Source organism: Drosophila busckii, chromosome 2R, assembly GCF_011750605.1.
Source record: "Drosophila busckii strain San Diego stock center, stock number 13000-0081.31 chromosome 2R, ASM1175060v1, whole genome shotgun sequence".
NCBI classification, from domain to species: domain Eukaryota; kingdom Metazoa; phylum Arthropoda; class Insecta; order Diptera; family Drosophilidae; genus Drosophila; species Drosophila busckii.
The window spans coordinates 19,433,987-19,449,560 of record NC_046605.1 but is presented as its reverse complement, the minus strand read 5'-3'; the positions used below and the strand labels follow the sequence as shown (position 1 = coordinate 19,449,560).

At 39.4% G+C, this 15,574-nt stretch overlaps 2 protein-coding genes across 2 annotated transcripts in view; both read left to right on the top strand.

Annotated features, from left to right (window-relative positions):
• The first annotated feature begins 5,368 nt into the window (after positions 1 to 5,368).
• On the top strand, positions 5,369 to 6,106 carry LOC108594710 (thioredoxin-related transmembrane protein 4-like). Its single transcript, XM_017979848.1, has one exon. It carries the CDS (start codon positions 5,369 to 5,371, stop codon positions 6,104 to 6,106), a length of 738 nt encoding a protein of 245 aa, XP_017835337.1.
• A 6,595-nt stretch (positions 6,107 to 12,701) lies between these two features.
• LOC108594994 (homeobox protein invected) overlaps positions 12,702 to 15,574 on the top strand; it is a 41,953-nt gene continuing 39,080 nt past the window's right edge. Inside the window, exon 1 of the mRNA XM_017980127.1 lies at positions 12,702 to 14,289. Coding sequence (XP_017835616.1) covers positions 12,957 to 14,289 — 1,333 coding nt within the window. The 5' untranslated portion in view covers positions 12,702 to 12,956. The remainder of the gene's footprint in view (positions 14,290 to 15,574) is intronic.

Genomic DNA, 15,574 nt, shown 5'->3' with positions numbered 1-15,574 from the left:
TTTTAAGGATGTCGTTTTTGAATTCCTTCTTTCTTTTTTTTTTTTGTCTAATTAGCTATTAGACAAGGCCATATATGATATAGGATACAAATATGAATCTTACGAATTCAAATATATGAATAAATAGCATATAATATTTTTATATGTACTTAACAGTTTTTAAACTTCTTCTTTTTTGCATGAAGTACTTACCGTATGCACAATAAGTAAACAAATGAGATGAGTGTTTTTTTACGTATTCAACTAAAGTTAAGTAAATGTGAAAATTGTTTACAGCGAATTACACACACACACACACACACACACACACATACACATTAGCGTTAACAAATAGCACAAAGTTTAACAAATTTTCTTAACTAGACCCCTGGCTCCAAAATGCTCCATTCCCATTAAAAAAAAAACTGTAAACGCGCTTTAACTGATATTAAAACAATTTACCAAACGAGTATTAATAGCTCTAGTATATACAAACATACATTATATACATACATATATACGCATATAGTCTCTGTATAAATCTTCAACTATTTACAAAACGAAACGCTACAAAAAGCAAAACACCATTTCAAATAGACAAGCGCGTTCTGTGCAACGATTTCGCTGCAATTTCGCTCGCATATCGCGGCGGAATTGAACAAATAGAACGTGTTTGTTATCTATATGTATACATATATATAAATAGTTATTGTTAGTAATTCAAATAAGAAAACTGGAAACGCTTGTTGTGGTATTTAATAAAACCCAAAAAACTCAAAAAAAACGGATAAACAAATTATCTCATATGATTATCTATTTATATATATATTAGAAATATAAACTTGGTACACTGTAAAAAACGAAACTAAAGCACAACATTATTAGATAATATATATATATATTATATATATGATATAATAATATATATATATATAATATATATATTATATGAATTAACAGACATGGCATAAAAGCATAAATCGTATGTGAAAACTGAAAATAAATTAATGTTTATATAACAATAACAAATGGCGATAAGCGATTTTAACTGTTTCTTGCATAAGCTAACGAATACGAATACCAAATAAACAATTAATTATACATACAATACATATTCATATCAAAATATTTCGTCAAAACAACATAATTCCTTTAATACGAGAATGGTTATGGTTCAAAAGCTTCAAAATTCCAAAAACGTCTTTTTGAAATGCTAGAGAATTGAAATTTTGGCACAATTTTGTCGAATATCTATTTAAAAATTAATAGGATTTTTATAGAATTTTCATTTCACTTCACATTTTATACAAAATTGAAAATATATCGGGCTTTTGAACCAGTGTAGTGTAGGTAAACAGCAGGTGAGTTGTGTTTAATTGTAATTTTCTAATGTTTTTTTTTAGAAATTTATTTGCTTAATAATGTTCAATTTTCGATGCAACTTTTTAGAAATCTTTTAGATTTCATTTAGATTTCCGAAAGAAACTCTGAATTTCCAAATTTAGAAGATAAGAAATTTAGAAATTAGAAACTCTTATTGCTTAATAAGAAATTAAGTTTTAGTTTACTTTTTAACTTAATACTTATTTAAATTCCTTCGCTGCGCTGTTCAAGGATATTCGATCAATTATCATAGACGTTTTATTTGTGTAAAAATTGTATTTGGATTTTGGTAAACAAGCTTCTGACCAAATGTGCGTTTGAAATTAAAATTTCAAGTTGTCTTTGGTGCGGCGATCAATTAACACGCCCCAATAGACATAAAGCTGAGTGTGTTATGTGTAGCTGGCAACCTGTTTGTTTAATTTGCGCCTCGTTAAGGCGCCAAAATCAATTAAGGCGGCGGCACGTTTGACAAAAGATACAAATAAAATAGGAAAAACGCTGGAAAATGCTTGAAAAACAAAAAAAAAAAGCGTGAATAAAGTTTTGTTGGGGTAAATTGGTAAACGGAAAGCGTATAAACGACTGCCAGGCTGGATTAGTTGCTAGTTGCTTTGCATGCGAATGTTGCTGCCCCTGCCCCTGCGCACAAATTGCAACTTCAGTTGCAACTTTAGTTACAGCTACAGTCAAAGCTGCTGCTGCTGCTGCTGCTGCTGCTGCTGCTGCTGTTGGCCAGTTCAGCGTCTCGAGTGTGAAAATTGCTCGTTTTTGGCATCGATTTCGATTTCACATGCATTTTCGGTGCGTTCGAAGGCACACACAACATTTAACGGACACGAGGGCACAGAGCCAGAGCCAGAGCCAGCCAAAGAGCCAGGCGAATGGCTTTTGGTGTTAAATATTTGAAAGCAAACTACGTTGCAGTTGTCACTCACAGTTGTTGTTGTTGTTGTTAGCTATCTCAAGTGTGCAACAGAAGCTCATTTTGTTGTCATGTCGAGGTGTCATGTTGCAATGTTCCAGCTGCCGTTTTGCCATTTGCCACAAGCAAAAAAAAAAGAGTTCCAGCCAAAGCTCAGCCATGAAATTCGTTAACGGTACACGTTGACACTCTCATATCAAGATGTGTTCCGTGTCCAAAATGCTTCGAAGCACATGTAAATCCTCCAGCTCCTGCTGCTGCTGTCATTAGCTCCAGTACCTTTCGGCCATGCATTGCAAATTACCCAAAATGCTGATTAGCATATGGCCCACAATTGAAATCTCATGCTCTGATTACATTAGGCCGCAATTAAAGCCGCGATAAATCTGCCTATGAGACCAAATGCATAAGCGCACACATGCACACATGCTCTCATGTGTGTGTGTGTGATTTGGTTGCAGCGAGGTGCGCTCGAAATGTTCGCTAAGTTTACAAATATTTGCAAAGCTGTCTAAGCTAATTAAATCATAACGAAAATAAGCATTTTAATTTTATAAAAATATTTGAAAATAACAATTTAATATATATTATGAAAAATTATTTTGAAACGCTTGCTAAATTTGAGTTAAAAATTAAATAATGAAGACCATTAGTTGACCATTAGTATTAAACAGAATGCTGCAATTTATTTAAAAGTGTTAATTTCAATTAAGTTAATTAAAATATTTATTATATTATTATACGATATTGCTTGCAATTGAATTTATTTATTTTTTTTAAATACTTAACAATGTTTTTGGCAATTAATAAAATGTTTTACACTCAAGCAATAACAAATATTTAGGACTACAATATAATATATAATGATTATTAATGATGATAATAAAATAAAAAGAGTTCAAATTGGTAAAAAATGCAAAAATATTTTAATTCAAGATGAATAAAATTCAAAAATGATTTGATTCTTTTACATCTCTGCTACATATATTAAAAACAATATAATAGTTATAATATGTACATAATATAGTTCAATAATAATGAAATTAAAGGCAAAATTTAATTTAAAAAATATTATTACTTTATTAGTTTCTTTCTTTTTCTTGAGTCAATATTTGTTGCGGAATCAATCAATTCGCATGCAATAATCTTTTTTTTACTATTTTATTAATGCCATTCTGATTGGGCAACCCTCTGCTGCTGACTTGGCCAAGGTATTCGCTGCGCCGCATTTCTTCCTGTGGGTCACAGTCGCAGTCGCCGGGGCATACAATGGCTGGGAGGCTTGCCTAATTTGATTGCAGCGCTTAGATTTGTGTCTCACTGGCTGCTGCAGCAAACGTGACTTGAGCGCTTTGCTGTGGCTTCTTTCGATTTGGATGTCTTTGGGGCTGGAGCAGCAGCCTTGGCGAATCTCGGCGAACGTTCGTTCGTTGGTTAGTAGAGTCGAATGAACGAACGAGTGCTTGCCACAATTTTCGCTTGTCGTATTTCGCTTTTAATTGGCTACATGACGTGCCAACTGCGCCTAGGACGCTAAACTAACATGGATTCCCGAATGCCAGACATGGCCGCGACTCCACGCTCCACGCTGCGCCATATTTTGCACTCAATCCGCCGCTGCAGCAGCAGCAGCAGCTGCAACTGCAACTGGCACTTGTGGGCAGGAAGGTGTTGCTGCTGTTGCTCTTCACTCGTTTGTTGTGTTTGTTAAGCATTGTTGATTTTGTTGTTAGCTGACTGCTTCGTTAGCGTTGTCATGAGTTGATTTAAGCCAAGTGAAAACGCTGGCTTAGGCCCAAAATTGGCAGCCCGTTAATTTAAATCCACAAACAGTTTACTTTCAATTAAATAATTGTTAATAATGTAGCTAAACAATTTATCAATATCAAAATTACTTTATTTTCAGCAAAGGCCAAGCCAACTGCAATTGCTGATCCAATCTTTATTAGCCCATTCCCATGGGCTTAGCTTCATTCTGCCAACAACAGTCAGCTGGCTGTCATCAGCATTCAATTTTGTGCAAATATCCATTTACCTGGCTGTTGACATTTTGGCCAGGCCAGGCCAGGCCAGGCCAGAACAGCACAGTCAGCGAAGTCAAAGTTAAATGAGCTTCGAGCCAAGTTTGATCGATTTTCAACTGGTGTCATTTTTACATAAGCCATGTCGCCATGTTGGCCTTACTTCGACTTTAATGAGGCAGCATGGCCTTTAGCTGTAGCTGGCGGTTAATTAACCGTTAAGCGTTACCAAGTTTCACGAATCAGTGTCGCTTTCATCGCTGGCATTTCCCCATTTCACATTTCCCATTGTACACTCTTTGGCATTTAGAATTGGTAACAATGTGTGCTAAAGTTATAAATACATGTAATTGCAATTGAGAGAAGCAGGCACGAGATACTTTTTTTTCTATGAATAACTTTTTTTTTAATAAAACAAAGTAGTTTTATTTATGTTTCTGAATTGCATTTTACTAAAAACAAATGCTTTTTAAGTTTTACTCAGTTTATAGAGGAACTTTAACGGTTTTTTTTAGCAATATTCATATTAGCAGATAGTTTTCGTTAGCTGTTATTTAAAAACCGCTGCTAATTGATCCTAACATTGCATTTTGGATGACACTTGCGTTAATTTCTTAGTGCTGCGCTCTTATTCTCAAGTGTCAATTTATCAAAGTGCACTCTTTAATTCTTTCTCTTAAGCTAAGTTCAAGCCCATGCTCAATATATTTGATTACGCACTTTAGTTGTGCGCTCTGCTTCTTCTAAGTAGAGCGCGCTCTGACATAACGGGGCTTTCAGTTACGCACGAATTTCTCTTTACACGTGTTTCTTTAGTATGAAATGAAATTCTGTTTTGCGTCGACTGCGCAGTCGACTTCGCTCTGTAAGTCAGACTCTTATACTGCGTTTTATACTCTTGCGAGTTATACGTTATTATTCAACTTTTTGCGCGTTTACTTGAGGCACTGCCATAAAATTTGATTTTTCTATCAAAGTAAGCTTTGACATTTCAAACTATTGCCAAGCTACAAGCTCGAGATTCATTTGGCACTTTGATTTTGTCAAATTACAAGCTACTATGAATATCAAAACAATATTTTTATTAAGTGCGTTATGGTTGGCCCAGTGCAGAGCCAGAGCCGACGACCAATGTCAGCTAATCGAGCGGAGCAAATCAAATAAATATACACTACTCGATGATGATTGCTGGGAACTCTTGTTGGAGGGCGAATGGCTGGTGGGCTTCTGTGCTCCATTCAGCATTCCCTGTGTGACGTTCGATCGCGTGTGGACGAAGCTGGCCTTGGAGCTGGAGCGGGAGAACTGCAGCGTGCTGGTGGCCAGCATGAAGCCGGAGTACACCGAGATTGTCATCAGACGCTACTCGCTGAGCAAGCTGCCCAGCATACTGCATGTGAAGGATGGGGTCTTTCGGAATCTTCCCGTGTCCTATGACTTGCAGGAGCTGAAGCAGGTGGCCTATTGGAAATGGAACGCTACGATGCCGATGCCATTCTGGCAGGACCCGAAGGGACTCGCCATCAACGCCTTCATTGCCTATATCAGGGCCATCGAGCACATCTACTATGCGGACTGGTGCACCATGGACTACGAGCGCGTCACTTGGCTGGTGCGCATTGGCATTCTGCTGGTATGCTGCATGTTCCTGACTCTCATATGCAATAGCCTTGGTTATCTTTGGTGCAAATGCGCTGCGGCCAGGAAGGCCAAGAAATTGCTGCCCGAGCCAGATGAGAAAACTAAGCAGTCAACGCTAGTTGAGGAGCAGCCCGGCGAGCCAATCATTTGCATTTGATTTGAAAGGGTATAATGTTGTCATCTTGATAAGAGTTGTACAGCAAATTTAATGAATTATATTTAGTGAATTATATCTTTTTTGGAACATACGAACATCTCTTTTTTATTTATGATATAATTATTTATTTATGACAAAAAATGTTTATACACTTTGACATTTTTGTAAAAAATAGAAAAAGGGTATTATGAAGTTGTGCAAATGTATGTAACAAGGAGAAGGAGCGTGGCAGACCCCGATGAATCAGCAAAAAAACTGAGGCGATATTGCAAGTCCGTCTGTCCGTCGTTCGTCCGTCCGTCTGAAATGTTTGAGCAACTGTTTCTCAGCAACTTTAAGAGCTAGAGCTATAGGTGCTCCTATATCCAAACCCAAACGCTTTTTTTATTTATTTTTATTTCCTACCCCCTCCCCCGCAAATCGAAAAAAAACGATATTAAGCAATGAAAAATAAAAATCTTAAAAACTTGAAATAAATCACAAAAACGCTGGGATATGGTTTTGACCGATGTGGAAAATTTTAGAAAGTTCGGTACTCTGTGCTGATTACAAGAAACTTTATCAACACAGAGGCCTCTGATTGTATTACTAAAATTTAAACTTATTTAACTATTAATAATTAACACTAACCCAGAGCTGATTGGGTTTTTCGGGTTTCCCCAATTCTTGCAACGAATGTTGGGTCTGTTAAACACTCCCAATCTATAAGCTTATCAAATTTAAAAACATAATTTTAAAAACTTTTAAATCTTAAATATTTTTTGTAATCTTTTACTTTTATCGTCGACTGTTCATAGTTGACATAAATTAATAAATAAAGGCTTAAGTTTAGAAAATTCTAGGACTAAATCTGAAATGCTCGAAAGTATTTTAGAAAATTGTACTATAGAAAAGTTGTTTGATATTTCTTAAGCTTTACTTTATATGGGCTAAAAATCGAGTGATTAAAAAAATGGTTGCAAGCTCGGCTTAACTAGGACTAAAGCTCAAATGCTTTTTTTTTTAAGTGTTTTAAAAAATTGTACTTAAGAAAAATAGTTCGATATTTCTTAAGCTTTTCTTTATATCGAAAAAAAAATGAGATATAAAAAAATGGTTGCAAGCTCGGCATAATTTAAGTTTAACAACTATAACGACTGCCTGGTTTTTTTTGTTGTCATTTTTGTAAACTATGTAACAAGCAACATCTGGTAACTCATCAGCCTTTGGCATCAGCGCATTTGCATCTGCATAACCTTCGGAATGAGTTCGTCATGAACAAATCAATTTTGCCGCGCAGTCAAAAGATTTTCACCGAAAAGAAAAGAAGAAATGAACGACCGTTAAATGTGGTAAAAATGCAAATGTTGCTGCATTTCGGCCACGAGAGTTTACATCCTGCAACAACAACAACAACAACAGCGTTGACCTTTCGCTGCTGCAGCTAAAGCTAAAGCAAGCTGCAAGTTGCCGTTGCCCTGCGGCTGTGGCAGCCTTAGCAGGTGGAAAGATCAGCAAAGGCAATTGTTGGCGTTAATAGTTCTGTTGTTGCTGTTGTTGTTGTTGGTGTTGCTGTTGCATATTTTCATGCTTGCTGATTAAACTGCGATAAATTTTGAGCAAATTGGCAATCGTGTACAACAAATTGCAAAGGCGTTAGATAGAAATAGAAAGAAAAAAATCAGATAGTAGGCGTTGCGCCGACTGAGTGAAAGCTTCCCCAGAGTGAGTGAGGTAAAGTAAATTGCGCTTTATCAGCAATAAATCAAATAACAGCAATGGCCGGAGTGAGACAGCAAGTGACACTTGGGACAGCGCGCTGTCCTTGGCTGGACGCCAGCTGGAGTGGGAGACAGCTGGGAGGGCAGCGGCGTGTGGAGCGCTAAATTGCATGCAATTGATACGGAATGGTCATTTCAATAGCTGCAATTTAACAAGCCATAATTAGTTGATTGTTGTGTGTACTAAATAAACAAGCAACAGCCACAACAGCAACAGCAACAACAACAAAGGCAACAACAACGGCAAACTGACAATTGACATTTGCATAGGCAGCAACGTCGACGTCGGTTAAATTGAAAGGACTCACGGCCTGTTAATACATAAATAAACAGGCGTTACAAACTGCTTACATACACATAGATACACACACACATACACACACATGGGGCCATCACACACATGTCCCTGTCACATTTGTTTGCTTGCATGTGTGTGTGTGTGCTTTTCGCTCTGTCAGCGCATACGCTTTGACTTGTCGGCCATACTGTGTGTGCGCGGCTATCTCGCTCACTCAAAAGCAAAAAAAAAGCTTCACCAGAGCCAGGCACCGTTACTGTTAGCTCTTTGGCTATTTATTAACCTTTTATTCCATGCTATTTGTTTAGGCGGCAAACAGACAACAGCAAAGCCAAACTGATGACAGGCCATCGCCTTGCAATTACCCAAACCCCACGCTCTTTGCTCACACACACACAAGCGCCCGTCCGCACGCTCTCTTTTGCTCGCACTCTCTTCACTTTGCTTTCGTATGTAATTAGGTGATTGTCCGTCTGGTTCAAATGTCGCGTTTGTTTGCTTGTCTCTGCCTCTGCTTCTGCTGCTGCTGCTCCTCCACGCTCTCTTGCGCTTTACTCTTGGCACAATGGAGTCAACAACAGCGACGACGACGACTGGAGCAACTGCAAGTTGTCGGATCGTTAAGGCGGAGCGCCAACAACATGCAAACTCCCATTGATAGCCGTTTGCTTGATCATTGCTTTATTGCAGTTACGTTAACAAATAAACTTTACAAATGAATGCATTTGCCCGTGTTTTTTTGATTTCATATTTTAGCTCTATTGAATTGTTTGTTTACGTTTGCGCTCTTGCCTAATTTCCGTTATTAGCTGCTTAATTCAATTGGAAATAATGCCAATTACTGCCAACAGTTGCCCAGCAAAATGGCTCTCCCATATTTAGAGGAATTCACGAAAGTGATAGCTTCAGCTCTATTAATAATACTTGTTATTTGTTTATTAGCATGTCAAATTGCCTGCAAAATAAGGGCTATTTTATATTAACAATAGAGTCAGTCAATTTTCATTCAATAGTTAGCTAAGAGCATTATTAAGATGAAAAGTAAATACGTAATTTGATTGCTAAAATAGCATATTCTAAAATTAAATCGATATGTAAAATATCAATTTATTTTTTGTTGTAGACTACTCAACTTTAAAAAGATTGATTAATTAATTTGTTATATAATAAAAGCACGTGTAGGAAATTCTTAAGTGCACGCAGGTAAGTTTAATAAATTTATAAACTGCATATAATTAAATTAGATGTCGATTGTATTTACTTCTTAACTTTTTGACAGCTATTTTAGTTAATAGCAGTGTTAATGCTTAATCTCATTTGATTTAGTCTTGTCTTATGGCATGTTGATATAAATTATTTAACAATATATTAAAAAACTTGTTCAGTAATTTTTAATTAAAACGAACTTACCATGCTTTGAAATTATTACAAATAAATATATTTAAAAAAAAAAAAAATAAATGCTTTGACAAAAAAGCAGAGTAAATAAATTTTAAATTAGAGCATTCTTCTCTGAACAATTTTAATCCACATCTTTATAATTAAGGAGAATATTATTACAATATTCTATCAGATAATGAATAAATTACTGTCATTGCTTTTATAGCAATAATATTATTTAAGAAACCTATGGAGTAATTGTAATTGTACAATCTTTATCTTAAAAGAAACTGAGAGCAAGATGAAGATAACTTCAAAAAATATAATGTTATCTATATTATATATATTCTTATTTATAATACAACTTAAATGTCAGTTCTCTAGAATTCCATTTGATTTTGCTATAAGTAACTAACTAAGCAACCGAACTGCATACATTATTACTATTCACTCAATTCAGACTAAAATACACAAAAGCCTTTTTATTTATTTATTATTTATATGGCATTTAACTGTAAATGAATTGCTTGTTACGCACTCCAATCAGATTACACGCAAGCGAGCGAGCGCTCCCAACTCTCTGAAAAGCATTTGCATGCCAAGTGAAAAGGACGTTTAGCTGTCAATTAAGTACAATTTCCACATGGCTGTTATTGATTTTCTCGCTCAGAGCTCAACTGTCGACAAGTGTAACGAAAACAAGTTGGAAATGGGTTGGTAGTGTTGATTGGGTTTGGTTTGGTTTGGTGCGTGGTGGGGTGAGGTGGGGGGTACACGTTTGGGTATTGGAAGGCAATCAACGGCTTTCATCATGTGTTAATTGCAATTAGAGCACAGCACGCAGCCATATTTGTTATTATGCATAGATATATAAACAGTTAGACAGACACTCACACACACATACTATTAACATATGTATGTAAACATAAATTGAGACAAATGTGTGTGCATGAGAAATCAAAGCAAATCAAAATGCAAGCCAAGCAGGGCAATTGGGAATTGTATGTGGGGGCTTGACACACAAATTATTAATTTGCGCAACATTCATTTGTAGCCATTTTTGTTGGCCTGACTTATGACACAGTCATGTCCATTGTTTGCTAAACGACATTAGACAAAACAACAACAACGAATCGACAACAATCGCGACAATCGACAATAATAAATGCTACGATTCGATTAAAAGATCAGCACAAACGAGCAAAGCAAAGCAAAGCAAACGACAAGAGGACAAAAAAAAAATGCAGCGCAATTGCAATAAGATTGACAATAAGCGGCTGCCTAACGAGCCCGTGTGAGCGAGACAGTCTGGCAGCTCTCTTGCGCCTCTCTCTGTCTCTTGCCATGTTGCTCGTTTGTAAGCAACATACATTTTTGCGCGTCAGCAACAAAGCGAAGCACGCTCTCGCTCTCGCTCTCTCTCGCTCGATTAGTTGCTGCGCTTTGTTTAAATAAAAGCCTCTTTAAGTTTATCTATTGAGGCGCATCTAAATTGTGTGGGGAGCACGGGCACCGAGCAAGCACTGCTTGCTGCTCGCTCGATTATGCTATTTGTTGTGGCGACTGCGACTGCGACGTCGACAGCGACAGTGACTGCGTTTGCTCTTGTAATGTTTTGCCGGCGCGCTTTTGTTGTTGTTGTTGTTACTTATTGCTTGCGATGTACGCTTCATGTTTTGATTGTATTTATTTTAGTTTGAGTAACTTTACTTTTTGCTGCTGCTGCTGATGATGATGCTGCCGCTGCTGCGACTGAATCTGCTGCTGCTGCTTCGCTGCCGTCCATTTCTGATGAAGATTTTCTGCGCGATTAACTGGCGAGATCGCCTTACGCGCAGCTCTACGCGGCGCCTTTTATGTGAAAAGCGTTTCGTGCGCAGCTTTAATCATGTCTTTTTTCATGGAATGACGACTGTCTTAGCAGGCGGGGGGAGTGTGGGGGGGTCAAAGTAATGGGCTTAAATTTAGCATTGTGTGTTATAGACATTTGAGCAATTGCGTTTAATTTTATTCATAATTCGTGTCTTGGGTTACACGCGTTGCTTTAATCGTTGTATAATTGTTGACTGTTCAACTGAAATTAAGCTTGATTAATTTGTTGCGTTATCGATGCGTCGGCATCTCTCAAGCTCACAACAAAGTTATTAAACTAGTATTGGGTGCGCAATGTGGGCGTGGCAGTGCCTGGAATTTCTATTTTATGCTGAACGGATGTAGTTAATGTCTAATTAGCTAGTTAGCAGCAGCAGCAGCTAAAAGCGAATAAATGTTTCCAATGACCTCAATGTAGCGCAACAATGTTTAGATACACGCAAAAAGGAGAGCGCAAAAACAGGCATCAAAAGCAATTATGAAATCACAGCAGATGTTGAAACAAAATTGTGGTGGTGATTTATAAAGCGCAGTCTAAAAACAGCAAACAACAACAACAACAACAACAACAAAACAGCAACAATGACAACAAAAAAGCGCAACATTTTATTAACGCAAAAGCAACAACAGCCAGGCAGCCAAGCAATGTGGCATGTGTTACACATACAAACAAACACACGCCAGCTATATAAGTGTGTTTGAGTGTGTGTGTGTGTGTAACGAGGATGGAGGATGCCACTAAAAGGACTGCAGATGCGCAGCCACAAGCCTGGAACTTATGTACGTTGGAGATTTACGACTTAAATGCTGCAGCGCATAATCAAAAAGACAAGCACACAGATGCGAGTTGGAGCTGTAGCTGTAGCTGAAGCTGTGGAGCTGGCAGTGCACTTAATTAACACACACACACACACGCACACACAGCCAACAACATAACCTCAACTGACAGCAGAGCGAGACGGCGTTACTGCACACTTGATAAGGCCCCACACCCTTAGACACACACACACGCACACCAATGCGCACACTGCCTGCCCATTGGATGTTCGAATTCGAGAGAGCGCCGTTGCGAGAGCGAGAGACGAACAGTTGGAGAGAGCGAGCGCTCTTGTGTTTGGAGAGCAGCCGCTCTTTGCCGTGGAATCCAATCCAATGGGTTTGTTCGCGCTCTCGCTCTCTCTCTGAGTTCTGCTGTCTCGTCTGGGTCTCCCAATCGGAATTGTTGTCTCGTTTAGTTGCAAGTTCGCGGGTGCTTCAGTTGGTTCAGCTGATTGCCAAGAGCGCACGTAACGACGGCGTCGAACAGATAAAACCCGTGGCGAGAGTTTTTATAGCATTTTCTGTGTGTGTGGACTCTATACGCGTTTAATTGTTTCTCGAGCTTGATGTTTTGCAAATTACGCTTACGCTACGCTGCGTGTGTGTATGTGTGCGCGTGTTAGTTTCTCTCAGTGTGCGTGCGTGTGTGTGTGTGTGAACATAAAAAATGCCGACGGCGAATTGCTGCTAGCGCAAATCCCATTCCTTGACTCTATTGCTTATGTCTGCGCTGGCTACGCTGAAACTGACACTTAACACCACCAGCAACGAGCCGCAGCAGCCGACGCCGCCTTCCGAGCTGTCCACTGTGGGTGCAATGCATCCGGATTGTCTGCCACTGCCGCTGGCGGCCAGCAATCTGCACGGCAGCAGTCCACAGCTGCAGCAGCCGGACAGCAGCAGCTGCGACGCCGACGACGGACAGCTGCTGAACATTGAAGATGCCGAGGAGCGTGCCTCCCACTCGCAGGATGAGGATGAGGAGCTGGACGATGTGGCCAGCTGTTGCAGCGAGAACAGCGTCCTGAGCGTGGGCCAGGAGCACAGCCAAGTGGCAGCGGTGCAAGCGCGTCAGCGTCTGCTCATGAGCCAGCTCTATCGTCCGTCGGCCTTCAGCAGCGTGCCACATGCCACAAATCCGAGCAGTGTGGATGCTACGCCCGCCAGCTTTCAGGAGGAGTTTCTACGCAAGTCCCAGCTCTATGCGGAGGAGCTAATGAAGCAGCAGATGCAGCTTATGGCGGCGGCTAGAGTAAATGCGCTCACAGCTGCTGTCATGCCGCTGGGCAGCAAAATGTCGCAGCAGCTGCAAATGGCTGCAGCAGCTGCTGCGGCGGCGATGCGTCCAACTGTTCCCGGACAGGATGCTCTGGCGCAGCTTACAGCTACCGCTCTGGGCATTACACCCGCCGCCCACTCACATCAGCTGCTCATGCAACAGCAGCAGCAGCAGCAACAGCAGCAACATTATGGAGCGCCACAGCAATCCCAAGCGCACGCCAGCAACAACAATCATAACCACAACAGCAACAACAACAACAACAATAACAACATTAATAATAACAATAACAATTTCAATGAGCATCTGCATGAGCGCGCGCTCAAGTTCAGCATTGATAACATTTTGAAAGCGGATTTCGGCTCACGCTTGCAACAGCGTGCGGCAGCTGCTGCTGCTGCTGCCGCCGCCGCCTCGGCAGCCACGCCCAAACTCAAGCTGCCGCGCAAGTGCAGCAAGCCACTGAATCTCGCGCAATCGCCCACTCAGCCCAGTCTGAGCTTCTCCAGCACGCTGGCCAACATTTGCAGCAACAGCAACGACTCCAACAGCACCGCCACCAGCAGCAGCACCACCCACAACAACAACAACAACAATACGTCTGCTGTGGATTTGGTTAAAGCCGGCAGCGGCAACTCACCATCCCCAGCAAGTGGCAACAAAGCAGGCGAGGATGCCAACAGCTCCACGGGCAGTGGCACATCCAGCAGCTCCACGCCCATTGTATGGCCAGCGTGGGTCTACTGCACCCGCTACAGTGATCGCCCCAGCTCAGGTGAGTCTCATCTTAATTGACCAAACAGAAATGCCAAAGAAAATTAATTCTACAACGCGGAAAAGCGGCTGGAAAAGCTTGAAAACTTGAAAATGTGTCCAAACCGTTTTTCCCCCTTATGCTACGTCCATGAAGCGAATCATAGTCATCAATATAGTGTTTGGGTTTTACAAGTTATTAAGCTAAAATTGTGAAATGTTTGGCATTCACTTTTAATTAAATTTAACTTTTGATCAATTTTATTTTTATATAAATAAATAATTTAATAAACATTAAACGATCTAGCAAATAATATTTTCAAACAGATCTTGAGATTTATTCATTCATTGCTGTGGCTTATTTAAGATTAATTCAAATTTTATATAGTGAATAAAACATTTTTCGAATTAATTAATTTCTATAGCAATAGAACTGTGGGCTTCATAGCTAATAGCAGCTATTTATCATATACTTATATATATAAAAGTTTTGAATATTTTTCAATATCTTAAGCCATTTTAATTGAGTGTATTTTATGCTTTTTGCTAAAACGTATCTATTTCATTTATCTCTTAAGACCTTTCAACTTTAGTGGCGAGTGCTGAGTGGGGAGTGGGGGGAGTGTTGACTAGTTGAGTGGCTCGTAAACAGCTTTGAGCAAACAAAACTGGCAGCAACCACAACTGGCAACAGCAACTTGCCACAGACAACGGCGTCAATCTGCAGCTCATTAGTTTGCAACCACCAAAAAAACACACGCACACACACACACACACACACATATATATAAATATATGTGTTGCCCCTGCCCTGCTGCTGATACTAAGCGAACCCCATAAGCACTCATGAAGTGTTTGCTCGAGTGGTTTTTATGTCCTTATGGCTTGTGTAACAGAACTTAAGCTCATTAGAGCAAGAGAGTGAGAGAGTGTAAGAGTGTAAGAGAGAGAGATGGAGAGAGCCCACCCTACGCTTTATTGTTGTTAAAACTCTACGGCAATCAAGACACTCATGAATTTAGTTTATGCCACCACAGGGAATTTTCGGTTAAACGTTGGCCCAATAATTTTGCAGTCTGCTCTCGTCTAGGGGTTTGTGATAGTTTTTAGCTCAAGGGTTGCTCAATTGGCGGGCATTTAGTTGAAGAGCCAGAGGATTAGCCAAGCGTACTTCAAAAATGGTGCAGCTTATGTTGAAATGAAATATTTTTAAAATACATAAAGTTTACTTTAAATCAGAGCTATTGAATTAGAGCTTTAATTACTCATCAATTAACTTATGTAAGATTAAAATGCATAGTTGAACT